The sequence below is a fragment of the Geotrypetes seraphini genome, chromosome 2, assembly GCF_902459505.1.
Source record: "Geotrypetes seraphini chromosome 2, aGeoSer1.1, whole genome shotgun sequence".
NCBI lineage: Eukaryota > Metazoa > Chordata > Amphibia > Gymnophiona > Dermophiidae > Geotrypetes > Geotrypetes seraphini.
The window spans coordinates 32805450-32831625 of NC_047085.1; the positions used below are offsets into that span (position 1 = coordinate 32805450).

General features: G+C 45.0%; 1 protein-coding gene across 4 annotated transcripts in view; it reads left to right on the top strand.

Annotated features, from left to right (window-relative positions):
• KCNQ3 (potassium voltage-gated channel subfamily Q member 3) overlaps positions 1–26176 on the top strand; it is a 362225-nt gene that overhangs the window by 223938 nt on the left and 112111 nt on the right. For all 4 annotated transcript variants that reach the window (XR_004537948.1, XM_033929424.1, XM_033929427.1 and 1 more), the window contains exons 3-5: positions 4769–4895; positions 17256–17431; positions 24620–24775. Coding sequence is in view for 3 of the 4 variants with exons in the window: in XM_033929424.1 (XP_033785315.1) it covers positions 4769–4895; positions 17256–17431; positions 24620–24775 (459 nt within the window). In the remaining variant the exon portion in view is untranslated. The remainder of the gene's footprint in view (positions 1–4768; positions 4896–17255; positions 17432–24619; positions 24776–26176) is intronic.

Consider the following 26176-nt stretch of genomic DNA (forward strand, 5'->3'; position numbering starts at 1 on the left):
ATCCGAATTCTAAGCGATGTACAAATTAATAAAAATTACAGAGTAAAGGAAGACTGACTTAAATGACAAGTACCTAAACGACTAAAACATAATATAAAATTAAATTGCACGGTCTGTGTCTGTGTATGGCCGTTTGGTGGAGGATGGGCTGGGGAGGGCTTCAATGGCTGGGAGGGTGTAGATGGGCTGGAGTTCGGCAGTTGGAACCCAAGCACAGTACCGGGTAAAGCTTTGGATTCTTGCCCAGAAATAGCTAAGAAGAAAAAATAAAAAAAAATAAAAAAAAAATTTTAATTGAATCAGGTTGGGCAGACTGGATGGACCATTCGGGTCTTTATCTGCCGTCATCTACTATGTTACTATGTTAAGTAGAAACATAAGGAAACTTGGGAATGAATTATAATTTGATTATAAAGTAGTACAATTAGGGTTAAGAACAATGGGGACGGGAATAACAAAAGTCAAAATGGTCTAGGTTAAAATCAGAGCCATAAGCGATTCAATTAATCCTTGAATGCATCTTTAAAAAGAAGACTCTTTAATTTGCTCTTAAATTTTTCAAGATTCTTTTCCTCTCCTCATTTACGTAGCCGGTTTGCAAATATTACCACTAACTGGCAAGCATTGGCTCTGTCCAACCTCCATGCCCGGCCTGTCCACAAACTTGCCTGTTAAAAGGAGTGGTCAGTTAACACTACCCAGTTAAGTGCTGCTTAATATTGGGAGCTGGACAGCTTAATGGGTGGCTCCCATTTGTCATGAGGCAGAAGTTGGGTTTCCAGACGTCCAGATTTCCCCAGACAGCTTTTCGAAACCCGGCACTTTGTCCGAGTTTTGAAAAGCTTCCAGCTAGGAGCGACGTCGGGACGGCATCTGCGCACGAGCAGATGCAACGCGGTGACATCATGCGCTTACGTGCATGCATGTGATGTCATCGCATCACACCAGATGCCCTGCCGACAAGTGAACAGATTGAGGGGGCGGGGCAGGGGGGCGGAACTGGGGTGGGGCCATGGGTCTGGATTTTAGTTCCGGAAAATGACATGGGAACATATTTGTCCCCCGTCTCCGCGAGATCTCAGTATCCCCATCCCCGCGAGTTCTGTCCCTGTCCCATTCCTGCAAGCTCTGTCTTAACCGCACAAGCCTCAAACACTTATGATTTTAAAGTTTTTGAGGCTTGTGCAGATGAGGACATTGGTGGAATGAGGCATTATGACATCACAATCTGAGCTCTAGAATGTTGCTACTTATGATTTAAAGTGTTTGAGGCTTGTGCAGATGAGGACAGAGCTTAGGCATTGGTGGAATGAGGCGTTATGACATCACAATCTGAGCTCTAGAATGTTGCTACGTATGATTTAAAGTGTTTGAGGCTTGTGCAGATGAGGACAGAGCTTAGGCATTGGTGGAATGAGGCGTTATGACATCACAATCTGAGCTCTAGAATGTTGCTACGTATGATTTAAAGTGTTTGAGGCTTGTGCAGATGAGGACAGAGCTTAGGTGTTGGTGAAATGAGGCATTATGACATCACAATCTGAGCTCTAGAATGTTGCTACTTATGATTTTAAAGTGTTTGAGGCTTGTGCAGATGAGGACAGAGTTTAGGCATTGGTGGAATGAGACATTATGACATCATAATCTGAGCTCTAGAATGTTGCTACTTAGGATTTTAAAGTGTGTGAGGCTTGTGCAGATGAGGACAGAGCTTAGGCATTGGTGGAATGAGGCATTATGACATCACAATCTGAGCTCTAGAATGTTGCCACTTATGATTTTAAAGTGTTTGAGGCTTGTGCAGATGAGGACGGAGCTTAGGCATTGGTGGAATGAGGCGTTATGACATCACAATCTGAGGTCTAGAATGTTGCTACTTATGATTTAAAGTGTTTGAGGCTTGTGCAGATGAGGACAGAGTTTAGGCATTGGTGGAATGAGACATTATGACATCATAATCTGAGCTCTAGAATGTTGCTACTTAGGATTTTAAAGTGTGTGAGGCTTGTGCAGATGAGGACAGAGCTTAGGCATTGGTGGAATGAGGCGTTATGACATCACAATCTGAGGTCTAGAATGTTGCTACTTATGATTTAAAGTGTTTGAGGCTTGTGCAGATGAGGACAGAGCTTAGGCATTGGTGGAATGAGGCATTATGACATCACAATCTGAGCTCTAGAATGTTGCTACTTATGATTTAAAGTGTTTGAGGCTTGTGCAGATGAGGACACTGCTTGCAGGAATGGTGCAGGGGCAGGAAAAGAACTCGGTACTGGATGAGGATAGAGATCCTGCAGGTACTGGAAAAATTTGTCCTCGTGTCATTTTCTAGTCTTCTCTGCCCGGTTAAATTATTTTGATTATTGACTCCAGTATAAGTTAATTTAACTGTAGTCTAAGGAGTGGCTGGATGCATGCACTTTTTTTTCATGTGAGCAACAAGTTCATGTGAGGAGCAATTTTTGATTTCAATATTATTGATGTAGTTTAGTCTAATTAATTTTTTAAATAGTTCTATTTTGTTTGAAAGACGGGTAAGGCCACTATTTTTGTGAGCGGACCATGTAACAACCATGTAAAATGTATGAGTGACTGCTCACGTGCTCCGCTTAGAGACAACATAGCTAGGGACATGACCGGGGGGGGGTCCGGATGTCTTTTCAAAACCCGGCACTTTGTCTGAGTTTTGAAAAGCTTGGAACAAAGCACCGTCGGGCATGCGCGGAGGCCCTCCTGCTCGACAAGAGCAGGCAGTGGGGGCGGGGCTAGGGAGGGATTGGGGGCGGGACTGGGGTGTAACAGGGCGGGGATGGGTGGAACTGGGCAAGTCACTTAATCCCCCCGTTGCCCTAGGTACATGAGATAGATTGTGAGCCCGCCGGGACAGAAGGAAAAATGCTTGAGTGCCTGAATAAATTCATGTAAACTGTTTTGAGCTCCCCTGGGAGAACGGTGTAGAAAATTGAATAAATAAAATTAATAAACTGGGCGGGCCTAGGGGGTTTGGATTGTCCAAACGGAAAATCTGGTAACCCTAAACATAGAACTAAATGTATCAAGGGATACAATCGTAAATAACAAAAATAAATCTAGTTTGAAATGTATTGTAAATCATATTTAGTAGGAGGGTTTCATTCATACCACATAAAAAGAATTAACATAACACAAATTGTGTATGAAATAATAGTCACAAAAAACGGAGAAAAACAAACCTCAATTGCAAGCAGACGGGACTACACAAGTACCCTAAGCCACTCGCATCATCACTGATTTGTAAAAAAAAAACTCCATACAAATATATACACTTTGCTTTCATTCATATGCAACCAAATTTATATTTTCAGCGTTCAGTTAGCTTTAACAATTCTTTTTATTCTTTTATTAATTACTAGTCTTTAAGCCCGTTACATTAACGGGTGCTAGAATAGATGTGTCTGTCTCTCTCTCTCTCTCTCTCCTTGGCTGCTTTCTGTCTGTCTTTCTTTCTTTCTGTCTGTCTCTTTTTCCTTCGCTGTCCACCACCACCCTTGCCAGCTCCCTTCCTTTTATGCCCCCCGTGTCCAGCAGCACCTCTTCTGTGCTCCCCCTGTCCCTCTTCCCTGCTCCCCAGTCCATCAGCACCTCTTCCGTGCTCCCCCTGTCCCTCTTCCCTTCCCCCCGGTCCATCAGCACCTCTTCCGTGCTCCCCCTGTCCCTCTTCCCTGCTCCCCGGCCCATCAGCGCCCCTTACCTGCTCCCCCTGTCCAGCATGTTCGTTTGCAGCCTGGTGAGGATAGCGGCCAGCTATAGCGAACCTCGCAGGCCGCTATGCACCGAAGTAGCAAGTTCCTTCTGACGCGATTGCGTACGTCAGTGGAAACGTGCTACTGAAGTGCTGAGCGGCCTGCGAAGTTTGTTACAGGCGGCCGCTATTTTCACCAGGCTCCTTTGAAGAGCGGCGTCGGCAGCGGTACTGGGCGGCGATGATGCGGCTCTGGCGCCGCTGGGAGAGAGCTTGCCTGCAGCTTCCTCCAGCAGCAGCGGTTGGTGAGTGAGGGCAAGAGGAGGGGAGTGGCCAGAGTGTTCCCTGTCGCCGGGTTCTAAAATGGAATACGGCCACGGATCACACACCATGGCGGCAGGGAACACGAAACCCTTAGGGTTTTATTATATAGGATGACAGGGGTTGCCATTCAACATATTACCAATAACTGGAAGAATTATAAGAATCTTAATTACACATTCTGGTGGAATTCGCTATGACATATTTTTAAGACGGAAAGAGCAATAGCGCTGCAAAAAGGGAATTATAATAACTTCGCAAAGATTTGGGGGCCCATGGAAAAATATTGCAATGAATAGACATCATTTGTTCTTCCTTTGGGGAGGGAGGATTTCGGGAGGAGAAAAATTTTTATAATTATGTTCAGAACATTAGTATAATATATTTTATATAGAATATTTGATGAAGGGTGGGTGGGTAGGGGTATATCATTAATGGTCTATTAGATCTTTTATGTTAGATTGTATAGTGCTATATTGCATTTAATGTATGATACATTTTTGTGCACTTGTTGTTTGATTGAAAAATGAATAAAGAATTAATTTTTTTTTAAAAACCCCAAAACAATTCTTTTTATGTGGTATGAATGAAACCCTCCTACTAAATATAATTTACAATACGTTTCAAACTAGAACCCTAAACATAGCCCATTGTGTGCGCAATGCTTTGCCAGTCAGAAGATCGGTGTTGTCTACAAGAAATTAATTCCTGGGCTTTCTGATGCAGGAAACGATTGCCATTGTCATCTTTGGCGCAGAATTTGCCCTAAGGATCTGGGCTGCTGGGTGCTGCTGTCGGTATAAAGGATGGAGAGGGAGACTCAAGTTTGCAAGGAAACCTTTATGCATGCTGGGTGAGTACAAACTTCATTTGTATGTTGGGTGGGGGAGGGAGTGGGCACAATGGGCGCAAAATGGAACAAAGCTTAAGTGATGGATTCCGCAGAAGGGGAGAGCTAACCCCGTAATGCTTCGCGAGCCACCCAAAAGGTCTTCAACTGTGAGCCTTGCAATGAAGACCACTGTAGTACTGCGTCTGTGGTCAAGTGACGTCCCAAAAATATTGGCAGTGCTTGGGTACCCACAGAGCTGGCACCTACCGTGTTTCCCCAAAAATAAGACAGTGTCATATTAATTTTGGGTCAAGAAAACGCATTAGGGTTTAATTTCGGGGGATGTCTTATTTTTTTTATCTACAACAATTGTCTCTCCCTTCCTCTCTTCCACCCCATTTCTTCCTCTTTTCTTTCTCTCCCCCTCATGTGCACCATCTTTCCTCCCCTCTCACCCACCCCCTTGTGCAGCATCTTTCTATCCCTCCCATCCCCCTGTGCAGCAGAACCCCACCGATCCTCCCATCGTGAGACTGACATATCGTACCTCCGAGGTCGCCAAAAACAGTCATCAGTTTCGCGGCAGAGGGAAGGCTGCGAAGCAGCCCATTCAGAGCGCTGCCGCCGCCGCCGCTGCTATAGGAGGCCTCGGAGAGGAGGTATGTCAGGTCTTACCTGGGGTGAATCGACGAGTCCAGTTTTTTCAATGAATCGGGCAGGGATGGAGTCAGAGTGATGGGGACATTCGGGGGGGGGGGGGGGGTCAGGGGTCCATCTTAACTAGGGCTTATTTTGGGGGTAGGGATTATATTAGGAGCATCTTTAAAAACCATACTAGGTCTTATTTTCAGGGAAACAGGGTATGTTGGGTGGAACATGTTTCTGGAAAATGATGGGTTGTATCCGAAGAAGCTTCCAAGTTGATTTTGCAGCATCTTAAGTAAGCTGGTACCAACTTTTTGAAACGACTAGTTACCGTTGACGAAATATTGTTGCGCCATTATGATTCTGAGACAAACAATAGACCATGAAATGGTGGCCCTCAGGTTCTCCAAGGCCAAGGAAATTCAAGACCCAAAAGTCAGCAGGAAAGGTCACGACCACAGTGTTTTAGGACCAGGAAGGTGTTGTAACGACTGACTATGTTCCAAAGAGTCAAACAGTTAATGCAGAATACCACTGTAACTTGCTGTGCCGATTAAAGGAGGCATTGAAAGAAAAAAGGAGAGGGAAACTGCAAAAAGGAGTTCTCTTTTTGCAAAACAAAGCACCTGCTCACAAGGCTGGCAAAACGATCGATGTTTTGACACAGTTGGGGTTTCAGTGCTTGAACCATCCACCCTACTCACTAGATCTATCCAGACTAGATTACTGCAACTCCGTCTACCTAAGCCTAACAAAGAAAAGCCTTCGCAGACTTCAGCGGATTCAGAACACCGCAGCAAAACTAATCTTCACAAAAGGCAAATTCGACCATGTCTCCCCGCTTCTGTCTAAGCTTCACTGGCTCCCAGTCACCCTCAGGGTTCGCTACAAATGCGCCTGTCTTACCTTCAAATCTCTTCACGGCATCCTTCCTCCCCTCTTCCCACTATCCTGGCTCTCGAGTACTCACTCCTCCAGATCCACTCAGAAATTCAAACTATCCTTCCCATCTCTAACTTCCATCCCCTCTTGTCACTGGGTCTACCCACAGATTGCCACCTCTTTCGTTCACTCATCCACTATCTCAATCTTCTTCCCCCCCCATCCAGCATATGCCCTTTTTCTTTATCCCCTCCTACCATCTAGTATGTGTTCTCTTTCTCCACTTCCATTCAGCATCTGCTCTCCCCTCTCAACTAACATCCAACGTCTGCCCTACTCTGTCTCCCCCTTCTTCCAACTTCCATCATCTTCTCTCTCCCCCTTCTCTCCACCTCCATCATCTGCCCACTTAACCTCCCCCCCTAGTTGGCCCATCTCCCTCCCTTCCCTGCACCTTCACGGTCATACTGGAAAACTTGGAACATCCCTCCTCTTCAGGATCACCGAGCTGTGGAACAGCTTTACTGCCCATCTTCGGAGTTCGACCTCCCTCCAACACTTCAGAAAACATCTGAAAACCTGGCTTTTCTCCAAAATGTAACTACCCCCTCCCTCTCCATTATTCTAAGTCCCCTCCTTCCTTCCTGTTTACCAAGCCCTTCTTCCTTCCATTGGAGTTCCTTTCTTTGTTTTTAATTCCTGTAAACTGTGTCGAGCTCCACTTCCGTGGAGATGACGCGGTATATAAACTTAAAGTTTAGTTTAGTTGTAGTTTAGTTTAGATCTTGCTCCATCTGACGATTTGCTGTTTTCAAACCTTAAAAAGAGTTTGAAAGGGTGACAATTTTCGAGCGATTCAGAAGGGATTGCAGCAGCGGACCAGAAATCAGAGTATTTTTTTTTGGGGGGGGAGGGTTCCAGAAACTTCAGACACGACGTGCCAAGTGTGTTGAACTTCGGGACGAATATGTGGAATAACATAAGTTTCATGGCTCCACGTTATTCCCTTCTTGGTTGGGCTGCAAATGTTTCAGCACCCTCTTGTAGGTGAAACATGAAGGGTGTTTCTGTAACGGGGCAGCTAGTTTTTCGCAATACGACTGTGCCTATTCACAGGGTATACTATTAAGAAAAGCATGTTTTAATGCACGAGTACATACAGTTGGGGAAAATTTGGAGATCAATATTCAAAGTGATTTAACAGGTGCGGAGAGGTTTGGCTGGTTAAAGCACTTCTGTAGGGCTTTCCGCTGGTATTCAGTAGCACTTAACCCGCTAGTTCCACTGTAGGTCAGCACTAACCACTAACGTGAAAACTGGCTATTTTGTGATCTGGGTGGGAGGAGGGGGTGGAGTCAGCACTTGTGCAGTTAGGTGTTTATCACTGTTCCCTCTAGGTCAGGGGTCTCAAAATCCCTCCTCGAGGGCCACAATCCAGTCGGGTTTTCAGGATTTCCCCAATGAATATGTATGAGCTCTGTTAGCACACAATGAAAGCATTGCTTGCAAATAGATCTCATGCATATTCATTGGGGAAATCCTGGAAACCTGACTGGATTGCAGCCCTCAAGAAGGGACTTTGACACTCCTGCTGTAGGTTGAGTGGAAGTCCTCCAATTATACTGCAGCCATCCCTTGTGTGTGGAAATGTGTATAAAACTAGCACTTATGGCTCACCCATGAAAGTGCCAGCAGGATACCTAAGCGTTATTCTGGAACAGTGTACCTAACTTATATGGATTGTCTTCTCATCCCTTCTGATCCTTCCAGAACTCTCCATTTCACCCATGCAGGTCAACTTGCTGTCCTACTCCCTTCCCTCATCTGACTCGAAAAATCACATGGGCCTCCACTATCAGTTACATGAAACACTCTCCCACAGCAACCCCATAGGAATTCTTCCTGTGCCAGGTTTAAGAATGCTCTCAAAACCTACTTTTTCACTTTAGCTTTCCCAAACATTTATCAAATTACTTTTGCTAACACTTTTTTTTTTTTTTTTTTGCTATCCTCCATTCTTCTCTTCTCCTGATTTATTTATGAGTTGCATAGAAACCATTGTTTGGTCATGGCGGTGTATCAAGACCCATACACCTTGAACGGTGAAAACTTAACAAGAACTGTTGCAAAAAGGGACTTGGGAGTAATCATCCAGGAAGATATGAAAGCTGCCAATCAGGTGGAGAAAGCTTCAGTAAAGGCTAGACAAATGCTGGGTTGCATCAGAAGGAGCTTTATTAGCCGAAAGCCTGAAGTCATACTGCCGTTATACAGATCCATGGTGAGACCTCACCTGGAGTACTGTGTCCAGTTTTGGAGGCCACATTATCAAAAGGATGTGAAGAGAATGGAGTCGATCCAGAGAATGGCCACTAGGATGGTCTCAGGACTTAAAGATCTCCCATATGAAGAACGTCTGAGCAGACTGCGCTTATATTCTCTCGAGGAGCGCAGAGATAGGGGGGACATGATAGAAACATTCAAATACATCATGGGCCGCATTGAAGTGGAGGAAGAAATCTTTTCTTTTAAGGGTCCCATGGCAACAAGAGGGCATCCGCTAAAACTTAAGGGGGGAAGATTTCATGGTGACACCAGGAAATACTTCTTCACCGAAAGGGTGATTGATTGATGGAATGGTCTTCCACGCCAGGTGGTCGAGGCCAGTAGCATGCTCGACTTCAAGAGACCATGGGACAAACAGATGGGGTTGCTAGAGTTATGCTTAAAAGATGGATTCTCAAGGGAGGGAGGGTTCTTGGGTGGGCAGACTTGTTGGGCCATCGGCCCTTTTCTGCCGTCATACTCTATGTTTCTATACATAAAATGTAAATGCGAGGGGGCATATACGTAGGTGGAGTATGGGCTGGCCTCCCATTACACACATAATTTACAGACTACTGTAAGAGATTTGCATCCCCGCCATATTTATATCACAACAGTTAGGCCATGCCTATAGCTGCTGTAACTATGGGTGTGTACTGTAAATGTTAGGTGTGCCGATTGGATTCCGGCCCTCAAGGACCGGAGTTGCCCACGTCTGAGTTAGGTAAAAGTAGTAAGAGATAAAGGGCTTTGACACATGGGTGGTAGACAGACACTTCAGACGCTGGCTCAATGTATGTGCTTGTGGATTAATCAGTTTGAACTATTTCAAAAAAATCCACTTCAAGAATAATGTCTTCTTTATGATTTTTTTCCCCCCCATAATCCAGAATTAGCTCTGCTGCTATAGAATGTCAGTTTCTGATTTGCAGCACTAGAAGATTAAGTAACACAGAGCTTAAGCTGATCTTCACAATGCTCCACAGCGTAATTATGGCTTCCTCGCTCCAGCCTGCACAAAGAGCGAATTGCTTGGAAATCTCTGGGCAGTACAGAAGGGATAATAACTTGCCCGCCTTCCTAACAAAGCATGCTAAAAACATGTCATGCCTTTAAAACACCTGATAACACCTGGGGGAGGGGGAGGGGCTTCAAAGGAGGTCTCTCGAAGGTTAATGCTTCCTATAGACATATCCTGAGGCAAAGTGCACGCAAAATGGAGAATGTTATGAAGTAGTAACAGTGGAGTGGATGGAAAGTCAGCAGGCACAAGGCCCTCTTTTACTAAGGTGCGCTAACCGATTAGCGCGCGCTAATCGATTTAGCGCACGCTAAATGCTAATGCATGCATGTTAGTCTATGGATGCATTTCATTTAGCACGTGCTAATTCGATTAGCGCGCGCTGATCGGTTAGCGCACCTTAGTAAAATAATAATAATAATAATTTTATTCTTATATACCGACAAAGCCGTGGTAGTTCGAGGCGGTTTACAACAGGAAGAGCTGAACAATCAGCGGATATAGGCACAATGTAAGATCATCAAAATACAGGAGAGCATGATACAGAGGTGAGGCATGAGAGATCTTGGGAACAATTTGGTTGGAGATGGAGAGGTAGGGCTTAAGAGGACTTGGTTACAAATTGGTTGAACAAGTTTGTTTTAACATAAGAACATAAGAACTGCCATCTCCGGACCAGACCTTCAGTCCATCAAGTCCGGCGGTCCGCACACGCGGAGGCCCTGACAGGTGTACAACTGGCGTAATTTTTAGTCAACTAGCAATTTGTTAAGGTCAAAACGTCCAAGCCAGTACCTTCCTGAGAGGAGTCGGCTTCACTACCAACAAGTTGCAAGCAACATGGAGACAGTAGAAGATGGCTTTTTCCCCTGAAGTAGCCCTTGCCGGGCGAAACAGAAAGTCTTTTCTGTCGGGATTATGAGCTGGAAGCCTTTGGTGAAAACCTCTTTTTTTCAGATGAGTGTATTTTTCTCCAAGAGTTTTTGCACTAATTGAATTAAGCTGTAGCCCTTGCTAACTAATTGAGTTAAGTTTGGGATTCGGGCCTGTATTGCTATATACTGACGCTTATACACAAAAAAGATTTTGAAAAAAAGTGACTAAAACATGATTTTGTATGTATGAAAACGAATGAAACAGTGACTCTCATATATATGTTCACGGAGTTTTTTTATAAACCCGTGATGATGAGTGGAGGGCTGGGTACTTGTGTAGTCCCAACCTCCCTCAATTGAGGTTTATTTTTTCTCCGTTTCAATTTTTGGTTTATGTGCTGTCAGTTTCGTTTCTGGTATACATGGCCTGTATGTTTCCCTGCTAATAACCGGATTTTACAAACACGTATTTTTCACATATTTAGTAATTTTTAGTCACCCATATCCTTCTATGCCTCTCGTAAGTAGATGTGCATCTAGTTTGCTTTTGAATCCTAGGACGGTTGATTCCGCAATAACCTCCCCTGGGAGGTGTCAACCACTCTCTGCATGAAGCAGAACTTCCTGATATTTGTCCTGAATTTGTCCCCCCTTAGCTTCATTCCGTGTCCTCTTGTCCGTGTCAAATTGGACAATGTAAATAATTTTTTCTGCTCTATTTTGTCGATTCCTATCAGTATTTTGAAGGTCCCAGCGCAGACAACTGAGCACAAGGCGGAAGCGCGCCGAAGAAAAACAGTATTTTAAGGGGCTCCAATGGGGGTGTGTGGGGGGAACCCCCCCACTTTACTTATCAGAGATCGTGCTGGCTTTGTGGGGGGCTTGGGGGGTTGTAACCCCCCTCATTTACTGGAAACTTAACTTTTTCCCTCTTTTTTAGGGAAAAAGTGAAGTTTTCAGTATAATGTGGGGGGTTACAACCCCCCAAACCCCCCCACAACGCCGGCGCGATCTCTGTTAAGTAAAGTGGGGAGGTTCCCCCCATGCTCCCCGTCGGAGCCCCTTAAAATACTGTTTTTCTTCGGCGCGCTTCCGCCTTGCGCTCAGTTGTCGCTTTTGACCTGTCGCCGTCTCGATCATATCCCTTCGCAGTCTCCTTTTCTCAAGTGAGAACAATCCCAGTCTGTTAAGTCGATCCTCGTATTCCAGTTTCTCCATACCTTTTACTAGTCTCGTTGCTCGTCCCTGCACCCTTTCCAGCAGTTTTATATCCTTCTTTAGGTTGGGAGACCAATGTTGGACCCAATATTCCAAGTGGGGTCTGACCATTGCTCTTTAAAGCGGTATTATGACCCTCTCCGATCTCGTGATTCCCTTCTTTATCATGCCCAATATTCTATTTGCTTTCTTTGCCGCCGCCGCACATTGTGCTGATGGTTTCAGGGTCCTATCTATCAGTCCTCCCAGGTCTTTTTCTTGTTCACTCTTACCCAGAGTTGCACCTGACATTCTATACTCGTGTTCCTTATTTTTTCTGCCTAAATGCATTACTTTGCATTTCTCCACATTAAACTTAATCTGCCATTTCTCCGCCCATTTCTCTAACTGACACAAGTCGCTCCGGAGTTCCTCGCTATCCTTCTGCGATCTGATTGCCCGGCATAGCTTTGTGTCGTCTGCAAACTTGATGATCTCACTGGATGTTCCTTCTTCCAGGTCATTGATATAAATATTAAATAAGATCGGCCCAAGTACAGAGCCCTGGGGTACACCACTAGTCACTTTCTCCTAGTCGAAGAGCTTCCCATTTATGCCCATGCTCTGTTTTTTGTTCTCCAGCCATTTGCCTTAGGTAGGAAGAGGGGGTAAGGCCCAGAATAGGCGTCTTTTATAAAAAGTTAGGTACCTAGCCAACCTATGTGCCTCATAGGAATTCTATGAGCGACGGAGCTGTTACCGCCACAGCTGGTATTAAAAACCATACTATGGTTTTGTAAAGGGGGGGGGGTGTCCATTTTTTAAAAAGCTTAATCAGTGCCGATAACTCTAATCTAATCTGCAATTTCTGGGTCACTTTATGCCAGGGATCTCAAAGTTGCTCCGTGAGGGCCGCAATCAAGTCGGTTTTTCAGGATTTCCCCAATGAATATCCATTGAAAGCAGTGCATGCACATAGATCTCATGCATATTCATTGGGGAAATCCTGAAAATCCGACTGGATTGCTGCCCTCAAGGAGGGTCTTTGAGACCCCTGATCTATGCCCAACAAGGGTCAGGGCGACTTACAATTCTCAGGAATAACAGTGGGGATTAACAATGTGATTAGGATTACAGGGTAATTGTATAGTGCAGGGGTGTCCAACCTTTTGGCTTCCCTGGGCCGCATTGACCGAAAAAAATGTTTCTGGAGACGTGCAAATGCTGCAGCAAAATAGAGGAGGGAGCTGGCAAGACTGTAAACACTAGGGGGCAGCAGAGGAAAACAATGCATCGTCCTCGACCGGGGCCGCACAAAATACTTCAAGGGGCCGCATGTCGCCCTCGGGCCGCAGGTTGGATACCCCTGGTATAATGAATATCATACAGAGTTGAGGTCAGAGAGAGTTGGGGAATAGGTGTTATAAGGTAAACAAAGAAGGGAATGGGTACACGGGCCAGCATTTACAATGCCGTGCAGATAAGTGAAGGCAAAACGTAGGTCTGCTTATTGCCACACTTTGACGTTGTCAACGGCATACATTTCTTCAAAGAGAAGAGATATTAGCATCCTCCGAAATCTAATGATTGTAGGGAAACCATTCCAGATCTTCTCACCGGTAAAGTGAACAGTGAGCTGAATACTTGTTTGTATTTGATCCCTTTTGTAGAGGGAAGAATTAGAAGGAGCTTCTTGAGATTTCTGGCCCAGGAATTGATGAAAAGATCTACAAGTTACGTATTTTTTTCTCTGGGAAACCCCGTACACATGACCCCACCCCTTCCTGCCTTCAACCTGTTCTGCCCCAGGCTACACCCCCCACAAAGCCTCTTCTCTTCTTCCGGACGACCTCCAGTCGTGTCTGGAGGGCCTGGAGCATGTGCAGATGTGACATCATCCACATGTACTCAGAGGCCTTCCAGATATGGCTGGAGCTCGTTGGGGGCTTTCCAAAACCGGACAAATGCCGGTTTTGGAAAGTACATCCGGGAGACCGGACAGTCCTCTAAAAAGAGTACATGTCCAGGTTTTCCGGGTCGTCTGGTAACCCTATTTATGAGCAGCTGAACAGAGTTTGCAGTACATTATACATGACAGTTTGAGGGTAATACACGTTTGAATAGGGAGCCAGTGTACGGTACATAGACTAAAGCGCACGGGATAACCGCGTGCTGACAAAGCCGCGTGGAAAAATGCGCGCAGGACGTCAGCATACTGGATTAAAACAACTTTAAAGTGCTCCGAGGGTTTTTTTGGGGGGGGGAACCCCCCCCACTTTAATTAGAACTGTTGCCACTACCATTGGGGGTTGGGATTGGGGGGGAATCACCCCCCATTACAGAGGAAACTGTAATTGACTCCCCTCTTTTTTAGGAAAAAATTACAGTTTCCTCTCTAAGTGTGTGTGTGTGTGTGGGGGGGGTTCCCCCACCCCAACGGCAGTGGTAACACTTCTAAGTAAAGTGTGGGGGTTTCCCCCCCATCCCCTCAGAGCACTTTAAAGTTAAGTTTTAATCCAGTTCACTGACGCCCTGCGCGCATTTGTCCGAGCGGCTTTGTCGGCGCACGATTGTCCCACGCTCTTTTGACTCGCCACCTCAGTGTACGCTGCAGTAGTATGCTGTGACGGGTTCAAATTTTCTCAGTTTGAATATTAGTCTTATAGCTGTAGTTTGTGGACGAGGGTGGTGTTCATCCCTGCATAAAGGGATGAAGCTGGAGGTCACTAGAACTTGAGGACGAGTCGATATCACCTAACTCCAACAAAGGGAATTGCAATAGTCCAGTTGAGATACTACTAGCATTTGTACCAGAACGTCAAAGTGGTGGTCATGGAAGAATGGTTTGATTAGCCTTAAGAAGGGGTTTTTTTCCCCATATGTTAGAGATTTGAGGCTCAAAAGAGGGGGCGGAGCCCAAGGATTTTGGAGGTTTTGTCAATATTTAGGGCAGGGGTAGGCAATTCCGGTCCTCGAGAGCCGGAGCCAGTCCAGGTTTTCATGGTATCCACAATGAATATAAAAATAGTAGCGAAATACCACCATATCAAGCAATACACATCAGTATTGTCAAGCCTTCGTCTATCAAGGCATCCTATACGGCCTCAGAAATGGAGCCTACGCACAGCAATGCAGTCACAAACTGAGCCAATCCGCGTAGTAGAAATACTCCTGCTCCAATCATTGGCCTTTAAAACTATTTTTTTAAATGCTATTTTTTAATCACTATTTTATAATATAAACCCTACACCACTCAATATTTAAGATGTGGTTTTAAATACGTACTGCTTATTCAAAAAATCTACATCAAATACTGTGTTGTGCTATCAAAATTTGAAAAACTCGACCACAAAAACTTATCTTATTTGTTTAGTAGTCTTCACTGTCGGAGTCTTAATAGTAAAATCCACAATGAATATGCACGAGATGGATTTGCATGCACTGCCTCCTTGAGATGCAAATCTATCTCATGCATATTTATTGTGGATATCCTGAAAATCTGACCTGGCTCCGGCTCTCGAGGACCGGAATTGCCTACCCCTGGGGTAGGGTAATAGATGTAGGGGTAGGGTTTACCAGACGTCCGGATTTCCCCGGATATGTCCTCTTGAGCACATGTCCGGGGGTCCGGATGGCTTTTCAAAACCCGGCACTTTGTCTGGGTTTTGAAAAACGTCCAACAAATTGCCGTTGGGCAGGAGGGCATCCGCACCTGCGCGGTTGCCTTCCTGCCTGACGAGAGCGAGGCGGGGGTGGGAATGGGGGCAAGATTTTCCATTAGGAGAATCTGGTAACTCTATGTAGGGGTTGTATGTAAGGAGCTGTGGAACTATAGGGGGCTCATTTTTAAAGCACTTAGACACACGGGGAAAGTCTGTATAGGATGCCGGTTTCTGCGGCCGCCCATGAAGTGTCTGAGAATCGCACAACCAGTGCCCTAAGGGACAGACGCCTAACCCTGCCTAACCACCCCGATTCTCTAACCGGCGCCCATGTCACAGGCGGCAGTTAAAGAATCGGGGTGGTTAGGCAGCAGGTCCTGTCTGCAGCAGGAGGGATACCCAATTCCTCCTGCCGCCACCTCCAAACCCTCACTTGACACTGTCGAAGTCCCCTGGCAGGAGAGATACCCACTCCCTCCTTCCAGCAGCACCCCCCTGATCCCATGACCCCCAATCTACGATCACCCAGATTCGAACCCCCCACCCCAGCACCCTCCACACCCGAACTCCCCACCCTGGCACCCCATCCCCTTGATTTCCCCCCCATACATAGGAGAGGCCTTGGGTACCTTGGCCAACCGGAGTCTTAGGCCTCCTTCCCAGTGCATTCTGGGATGCACTGGGAGTGGCCTAAGACTCTGATTGGCCAGATACCATGGGCCAGAAAATTTGATTTAAAAGCAAAAAATTTAAAAAAATAAAAAAAGCTTGTTAGTTTTTCTTCTGTGGCAGGTGTGATTGCAGAAGAAATAAATAATATAGGCTGGTTGTCTTGGACTCATTAGTTCTTTTCTGTGGCCCTTTTACCAAACTGCAGTAAAAAATGGCCCTCACACGTCCTTAAATGGGTCATTTACGTGCACTAAGGCTATTTGTGCTGCAGGGGTAAAACGTCCAATTTTTCTATTTTCGGTATTAATGGTCATGTGTTCATTTCCCCAATACAGGCTTCTGTGCTAACCACTTGCTAATTGGTTAGCCTGTAGCAATGTAGCTGCACGGTTTCAGGTCAAAAGCGCGCCGGGACAAAGGCGCGCGCAGACAACTGAGCGCAGTGCGGAGGTGCGCGCCGAAGAAAATGACTCTTTTAAAGGGCTCCGACGGGGAGTGTGTGGGGGAACCCCCCCACTTTACTTTACACAGGTTGCGCCGCGTTGTGGGGGTGTTGTGGGAGGTTTGGGGGGTTGTAACCCCCCACATTTTACTGAAAACTTCACTTTTTCCCTAAAAAACAGGGAAACAGTTAAGTTTCCAGTATAATGAGGGGGATTACAACCCCCCAAACCACCCACAACGCCGCCGCGATCTGTATTAAGTAAAGTGGGGGGGTTCCCCAAAACCCCCCCCCCCCGTCGGAGCCCCTAAAAACACTCTTTTTCTTCGGCGCGCGCTTCCGTCTTGCGCTCAGTTGTCAGCGCGCGCCTTTGTCTTCCGCGGTTTTGTCTATGAACCTAGCTGCACTAACCAATTTGCACAGAACCTGCCCAGTCTCTGTCCCCAAACACCCCAGTGCTAAAAAATTAATTTTATTTTTTCTTGAGTGAGGAGCAAGTGCTAATTCCAAAATTTCTATGGGATGCCTGAGTACGCCTGTGATTTTTTTTTTTTTTTTGCAACGCTAAGCATGCATTAATGCTTTTCACAGCTTAACAGACGGGACCTCTCGGTGTCTTGTATGTAATCATTTGGTCTGGTTGCTTGGTTTGCTTCTCAGATATCTTCGTGCTCATCGCCTCTGTGCCAGTAGTGGCTGTTGGGAAAAACCAGTCACATGTTTTGGCCACATCCCTTCGCAGTCTGCGCTTCCTGCAAATCCTGCGGATGCTTCGCATGGACAGGAGAGGAGGGACATGGAAACTTTTGGGATCAGCTATCTGTGCGCACAGCAAAGTAAGTATTAGGCAAAGCAACCCATCCACCTATACCAAAATTTTCAAAGGAACCAATAGTGCGAAAATGTATGTAATGTCTAAGGGGAATGATTCTATTATTTTGTCAAGCACATTCTCCTTTCGGCTTTCAGCTCAATTAGAGTCAACCCAAACTGGAGCTTCAGTACTATGAGCCTATTTACAGTTACTTTGTCCCGTACCCTTATTTTGAACGTCTTCCCGGTTCTCGCCAGTCTATATTTTCATAATGAACCATTGAGTGTCATTAGAGTCAGCTTTATGGCTGGGTGAATAGGGTGGTTGCCTGGGGTACCACATGGCATGGAGTGCCACCCAAATTCCTAAGTAAAGTAATGTGGCCTCCTGCCAACCCAAATCGTTCCTTCTGTCTGGGGTGGGAGGGATAAAGCCAGAAAATGGCACCCCCCCCCTGCCCCTGTCCAAAATGTTACCTATTGCACAATGAAAAGACACGCTGGACTTCCCGGGGCTGAGAATGCTGCCATTGAAAAGTTCCCAGCTCTGAACAGCCCGAGGAGTAGAAGCCAGGTTTAAGTATCTTTTCGATACTTAATCTCCCTTTCTCACCGCTCTCCCTACTTCTCCCTCTTCTACTTCCCTCTCCTCTTCTCACCCCTCCTACCTCCCCCCTCCCCTAGCCCCCCCTTCTCCTATTCCTTCCTCTCTTGATGTCGCCTTGAGCCTGAATAGATATGCGTAATGCACAAATAGAAGATTGGATTAGATTAGACTGGTAAAGGTATGCATTCATTTGAAATGATACAGGAAAGGTCAACATTGTCAAAATGCTCCCTCAATTTCTGCATGTTCAGACTAAAAGCTGCCTACTCTGTGGAGTGAGTGCTTGATTGCGTTTATTTGGAAGGAATTTGCTTTAAGGGGAAGTTGTGATTGGAATCTCCTTTTAGCTTTAACTCCTGACACTGCCTTAGGATGAAATGTAGCCATTTCATGTGCTGGAATTAAATAAAAAAAACATATATTTCCTATTTCTGTTGGTCTGCTTCATGTTTTCCTTATTATAAAATACAATACACTATAGAAAAATTGCTCTATTGTTTCAGATGAAAGTTGAAAGAAAATGGCAGGAAGGGAAAAGCCTCAGAACTTAAATAGGAAATCAAGACCCAACAGCAGAATTTACCTTGGTACAGATTGTATCGCAGGGATAGAGTAGATCAAATTGGAGGGGGATTGCGCTATAAGTTAATGAGGAAATTGAACCAAACAAAATAAACATTCTACATGACATAGATAGCAGTGTGGAATCCATATGGATAAAAATCCCATGTGTGAAGGGAAGGAATATACAGGTAGGGTTATACTTCCGTTCCTCGAGACAGAATGGGCAGACTGATGAAAAAATGTTTTCAGAGATTAGGAAAGCTGGTAAATTGGGCAACAGTATAATAATGGGTGATTTCAATTACCCCAACATTGACTAGTTAAATGTTACATCAGGGAGTGCTAGGGAGGTAAAATTCCCAGATGTCATCAATGACTGCTTCTTGGAGTAATTGGTCCAGGAACTCAAGAGGAGAAGCTATTTTAGATTTGGTTCTTAATGTGATCAAATTTGAGCTGATATCTGGAGTGACATCGCTAAAGAAATCTACTTTAGTGGTATTTAATTTTCAAAAAGGCGACTACGATGAAATGAGGGAAATAGTTAAAAAGAAGATAAAAGGATTGGTGGATGCTACTTAAAAATACCATCGTGGAAGCCCAGACCAGATGTATTCCATTTATTAACAAAGGTAGGAAGAAGAGATAATGAGAGCCAGAATGGCTGAAAGGTGAAGTGAAAGAGGATGTTATAGCTCCAAAAACATGCTGTAAAGAATGGAAAAAGTATTCAAATGAAAAAATAAGAAGAGCAAAACATTGATAAAGAAACCTAAGAAAGAATATCAAGATAAACTTGCCTAGGAGGTAAAAACTCATAGTAATAATTTTTTTAGGTACATCAGAAATAGAAAACCTGTGAGGGAATCCGTGGGACCTTTGGATAATCAATAATAGCAAAAGGCGCGCTCAGGGAGGATAAGGCCTTAGCAGAGAGACTGAATGAATTATTTGCTTTGGTCTTTATGGAAGAAGACATAAGAAATCAACCTGAACAGGAAATTGTTTTCAAAGGTGATTATGCGGAGGAGCTGAAAGATCTCGGTGAACCTGGAAGACGTACTAAGCCAAATCGACAAGTTAAAGAGTGATAAATCACCTGGACTGGATGGTATACATCCCAGGGTGCTGAAAGAACTCAAACATGAAATTGCCGATCTGCTGTTAAAATTGTCTGTTGTACCTGAAAAATGGAGGGTGGCCAATGTTACGCTGATTTTTAAAAAGGGTTCCAGAGGAGATCAAGTTTCAAGTTTCTTTATTTTTTATATACCGTCTATCAAAACAAGTGTCTAAACGGTGTACAATATAAAAAGATTGTTAAAAACAATTAAAATAGGTAAATAAAAGCAATATTTTATCAAATATTAAAAAATACTAGACGAATTTAGGTTAATGTACATGAAACAGAAGGAAAGTAGGGGAGGGAAAGGTTGTTTAAAATACATCGAAGTAAAATTAATAAAAAAAGGACGGTAAATGGGGAGTGGCAAAAACATTAGGGTGGGAATCACTTCAAAAGAAGCATTAGATGTTTCAAAGCTTCACAAGAGTCAAGGCATTAAGAGGCAGAAGCTGATACTAAAGAGTAAAGGCATCTTTAAAGAGGAAGGTTTTGAGTTTGGCTTTAAAATTTTCAAGCGAGTTCTCTAATCGAACGTCTAATGGGAGGGCATTCCACAGAGAGGGGGCGGTGACTGAAAAGTTGAAATTGTGAGTAGTATCGTAAAACAGTTTCCGTGTTGACGGTTTAGACCAGGGGTGCCCACACTTTTTTGACTCGCGAGCTACTTTTAAAATGACCAAGTCAAAATGATCTACTAACAATAAAATTTAAAAAAAACACAACGCACACTGTACGCATACAATTGTTAATTATCATTCCTATTCCGGGGTTTTTTCAAAGAGGTCAAAGCAGATGACTATATGCACTGTCACCTCAGTAACAACCATACAAAAATAGACAAATACCCACCCCCTCCCTTTTTACTAAACCACGATAGCAGTTTTTAGCGCAGGGAGCTGTGCTGAATGCCCAGCACTGCTCTCGACGCTCATAGGCTCCCTGCGCTAAAAACCTCTATTGCGGTTTAGTAAAAGGGGACCTTAGTGTAAAATATAGACAGCAGATATAAATTCAGACACATTTTGATCACTAAATTTAAAATAAAATCATTTTTCCTACCTTGTTTGGTGATTTCATGAGTCTCTGGTTGCACTTTCTTCTTCTGACTGTGCATCCAATCTTTCTTTCAGCCTGTATGCTTCCTCTCCTCCAGACCTCATTCCCTCCCCCAACTTTTTCTTCCTCTCTCCCTGACCTTTCTTTCTTTCTCTCTTCATGCCCCCTTTCTTTTTTTCTGTTTCTCTTCTTTCCTTCTGTCTCTCTGCCTGCCCCCTTTCTTTCTTTCTTTCTCCCTGCCCTTCCCCAAGCCACTGCCGCTGCCATCGGGGAACAGGAGCCAAAACGCCACCAATGGATAACAGGCCCCAAAGCTGCCGCCGCCCCATGCTCTTCCTGCTTCGGGCCGACCAGCATTCCTCTCCCCGACGTCAATTCTGCCGTCGTAGAGGAAGTTCCGCCCAGCCAGGCAGCGATTGGCTGGCCCGAACTTCCTCTCCGACGGCAGAATTGACGTCGGGGAGAGGAAGACTGATCGGCCCGATAGATCGCCAAGGCAAAGTGAGTCCTGGGTGATCGACTCACTTTGCTTTGGCGAGCTACCGGTCGATCGCGATCGACCTATTGGGCACCCCTGGTTTAGAGAGTAGATTTTGATTATTAGATCGGAGGGCCCTAAATGCTGAGTAAGGGATCAAAAGTTTATCTATGAACGCCGGTTGGTTAGAGTTTTTTGTTTTAAAAGTGAGGAGGAGTATTTTATAGGGGATCTGGGCAATTACAGACCAGTCAGCCTGACTTCAGTGCCAGGCAAAGTAGTGGAAATAATTATAACAAATAAAATTGTAGACAAACATGATTTAATGCGAGAGAGTCAGCGTAGGTTCAGCCAAGGGAGATCTTTCTTCACCAATTTGATTGACGTTTTTGAAGTTGTGAATATAAATGTGGATAAAGGTGAGCTGGTTGATGTAGTGTATCTAGATTTTCAGTAAACTTCAAAAAGCTCCTCATGTGAGGCTCCTGAGCAAATTAAAGAGTTATGGGATATGAATTTGTTATTGGACAGAAAACAGAGGGTAGGGGTTAAATGGCCATTTTTCTCAATGGAGCAGGGTAAATAGTGGGGTCCCGCAGGGATCTGTTCTGGGACTGGTTCTATTTAACTTATTTATAAATGGTCTGGAACACAGGTGTCAAAGTCGGTCCTCGAGGGCCAGAATCCAGTCGGGTTTTCAGGATTTCCCCAATGAATCTGCATGAGATCTATTTGCATGCACTGCTTTCAATGCATATTCATTGGGGAAATCCAGAAAACCCGACTGGATTCCGGCCCTTGAGGAGGGACTTTGACACCCCTGGCTCTGGAAATTGGGATGACGAGTGAGGTGATTAATTTGCAGATGACATTATGACACTAAAATGTTCAAAGTTGTTAAACACATGCAGACTGTGAAAAATTGCATGCAGTCCTTAGGAAATTGGAAGACTGGGCATCCGATTGGCAGATGAAATGTAATGTGGCCAAATGCAAAGTGATGCATATTGGGAAGAATAACCCAAATCATAGTTACCAGATGCTAGGTCCACCTTGGGGGGTCAGTGCCCAAGAAAAAAGGTCTGGGTGTCATTGTAGACAATATGCTGAAACCTTCCACCCATATGCGCAGTGGCGGCAGCCAAAAAAAGCAAAGCAAAGAAGATGCTAGGAATTATTAGAAAAGGGATGGTCAACAATACCAAGAATGTTATAATGTCTCTGTATTTCCCCATAGTGTGACCTCACCTTGAGTATTGCATTCAGTTCTGGTCGCCTTACCTCAAAAAAGATGTAGCACGGGGGTAGGGAACTCCGGTCCTCGAGAGCCGTATTCCAGTCGGGTTTTCAGGATTTCCCCAATGAATCTATTTGCATGCACTACTTCTGATGCATATTCATTAGGTAAATCCTGAAAACCCGACTGGAATACGGCTCTCGAGGACTGGAGTTCCCTACCCCTGATATAGCAGAACTAGAAAAGGTTCAAAGAAGAGCGACCAAGATGATAAAGGGGATGGAAATCCTCTCATATGAGGAAAGACTAAAGAGGTTAGGGTTTCTTCAGCTTGGAAAAGAGATGGCTAAGGGGAGATACGATAGAAGTCTACAAAATCCTGAGTGGAATAGAACGGGTCCAAGTGGATCAATTTTCTTTTTTTTTTGCTCCATCAAAGATTACAGACTAAGGGACACTCAATGAAGTTACAGGGAGATACTTTTAAAACTAATAGGAGGAAATATTTTTTCACTCAGAGAATAGTTAAACTCTAGAACATGTTGCCAGAGGATGTGGTAAGAGCGGTTAATGTAGCTGGTTTTAAAAAAGGTTTGTACAAGTTCCTGGAGCAAAAGTCCATAGTCTACTAGTCCACTGCTTGCCCTAGATTGGTAGCATGGAATTCTGGTATTATTTGGGTTTTTGTCAGGTACTTGTGACCTGGATTGACCACCGTGAAGATGGGATACTGGGCTAGATGGACCATTGGTCTGACCCAGTAAGGATATTCTTATGTTCTTATATTCCAACACATTTAAAAAATTGGAGGAAGGTATTTTATTCATGTGATAGATTTTTGAACTGTGGCTCTATTTCCCATTTAAATTCTCTGAGGCTTTTTCCTTCTTGCCTTTTTCTTTCAAATTTCACTTGAAACAACAGAGTAAATTTATTATAGTTTACTAGTGTTTAAGCCCGTTACATTAACGGGTGCTAGAGTAGATGTCTGTCTATCTTCTTTTTTTTTTCTTTGTCTCTCTCTCCTTGGACGCTGTCTGTCTTTCATTCTGTCTCTGTCTCCCTGTCTCCCTGCCTGCCTGTATTTCTCTGTTGTGCCATGCCTGCCTGTGTCTCTGTGGCTTCCTTCCTATGTCCTTAGTGCCCCCAGTGCCATCTTCCTATGTCCTTAGTGTCCCATCTTATGTCCTTAGTGCCCCCAATGCCACCTTCCTATGTCCTTAGTGTCCCATCCTATGTCCCGATGATGTCATCAGGGACGCAGCAGAGGAAATCAGTGCAGTAGAAGGCCCCGAAGCAGTGTATTTAGAATGCTGCGGACGCCGCTGGAGCCAGGAGGTTTGTCGGTCGTCTCGTGGTGGGAGGGTCGGATGGGAGGGTCAATGGGGGTTTGGATGTGGCGGGGAGGGGTGCGCGCGGGGGGGTGGGGGAAGGCGACGACAACGAACAGCGGACTTTACAGTGAGTCAGGGCGGGAGGAGGGGAGTGGCCAGAGTGTTCCCTGCCGCCACGTTCTAATATAGAATTCGGCCACGGATCAGAAAACACGGCGGCAGGGATCATGAAACCCTAAGTGCGCATGCGCGCTTAGGGTTTTATTATATAGGATAGCATATCATGCTGCTACAAAGTCATATTATCCCAATCAAATCATTTGTATCGCATCTTTCACATTTAAAAAACAGTGAAAGGAATATCCAGATCCCCAGCGCTTTAATCTGAGCCACAAGTCTGATTGCAGTACACATTTCCTGAGATTGTTCCTGTCTGGAGGTTATCCCTTTAAAACAGGGATCTCAAAGTCCCTCCTTGAGGGCTGCAATCCAGGTGGGTTTTCAGGATTTCCCCAATGAATATGCATTGAAAGCAGTGCATGCATATAGATCTCATGCATATTCATTGGTGAAAATCTGAAAACCCGACTGGAAGGACTTTGAGACTCCTGCTTTAAAACTATTCCAGTTCAAAAAATGGTGACCATCTCCGGACAGGATCTTAATCTAACCTCAGCAGTATGCTGCCCCCTACTGAAACCATGCAGTAACCGTTCTGAGGAAAGATGGCTCACTAGTGATACATCACCACCGCTGTTATTAACTCTTATCAGTTCTAATTCTGTTGTCTCAATTCATTCCATTCGTAGGAACTCATCACTGCCTGGTATATCGGGTTTCTGACACTCATTCTCTCCTCCTTTCTTGTGTACCTGGTTGAGAAAGACGTTCCCGAAACAAATGAAATGGGCTCAGTCGAAGCAGAAGATTTTGAAACCTATGCAGATGCACTTTGGTGGGGGCTGGTAAGTAGTTCACAAGTTGCCCATCACATGGTACCCCATAGCATCCTGTTTTCCTTTAGGTTTTCAACTGTTACTGAGGGGTCCTTTTATTAAGGTGCATGCTAAATGCTAAGGCATCCATTACATCCTATGGGCATCTTAGCATTTCGCGCTCCTTAATAAAAGTGTATAAAAAGAGACTGGGAAGAAAGAGTCAATGACTTTTGTTGACTGCTAGACCACAATCCCTTTGCCAGAAATCGAGGGAAACGAGTTTGCTACTATCCCCACTGGACAGGCCACCTAAGCCTCATTAAAACATGTGTGCAAATGGAATTTGTAGTGGGAAAACGCCGGGTCATTTTGCACCACTTTAGGGCAAGCACGTCAAACTAAAAGGCTGACACGGGCCAAATAAGCAAGGTTTAAGTTTATGTGGGCCGCAAAAACGCCGTTTTTCATAGAAACTTGCTTCTCATCCAGATGTCACTTAGTTCATTAAAAGAGCTCTGTGGTTGCGCCCTCTAGAGCAGGGCTGCCCAAGTCCGGCCCTTGAGATCTACTGGCAGGCCAGGTTTTCAGGATATCCACAATGAATATGCATGAGAGAGATTTGCCTGCACTGCCTTCTTGGTATGCAAATCTCTCTCTCTCTCATGCATATTCATTGTGGATATCCTGAAAACCTGGCCTGCCAGTAGATCTCAAGGACCGGACTTGGGCAGCCCTGCTCTAGAGTGTTTCCCTTCCTAAAACCTTAGCTTCTCCTAGGACAAGCAGGATGAGTCAGCCACATATGGGTGTTGTCCCAACAGCTCCCAATTTGTGGATAAGCTCTCCAATAGCTCAGAGAGATTTTTTTTTTTCTCTCTCTGAGCACATGCAGTGCCCGGGCCCCACTGGGCATGCCCGAGCCCTACCCATTTCCCCCTGCTTCCCCCTAATCCCCAGTCTTTAGTTTCCGCCCGTTCCCATTGGTCGGATTTTCTACAGCTCTCCATTACAACTTTTCTACTCATCACCTTGGAGATGCCTGAATCATCTAAAGAAACGACTGGGATGAACACACTGGATCCTCATGAATTGTGCGCCCACTGATTGGATCCGGCGCCCTGCTCTAGAGTGTTTCCCTACCTAAAACCTTAGCATCGTGTTGCAAGGTCTCAGTACAGCTCCAGTGAGCCCTTATGGGAGGCTTCCCTTTTGGGTCTTATAGTCAAGACAGTGTTCCTGGAGGCGATTACGTCAGCAAGACGAGTTTTCGACTTACAAGCACTTCTCTACAGGGAGCTGTTCCTTAGGATCACGGAAGCAGGGCGCTCCTTGCGCATAGTTCTGTCTTTCTTACTGAAAGTGGTCTCAAGCTTCCACGTCATTGAGGAACAGAGGGAGGGAGATAGGGGCGTTCTCAGGACCGGTTCT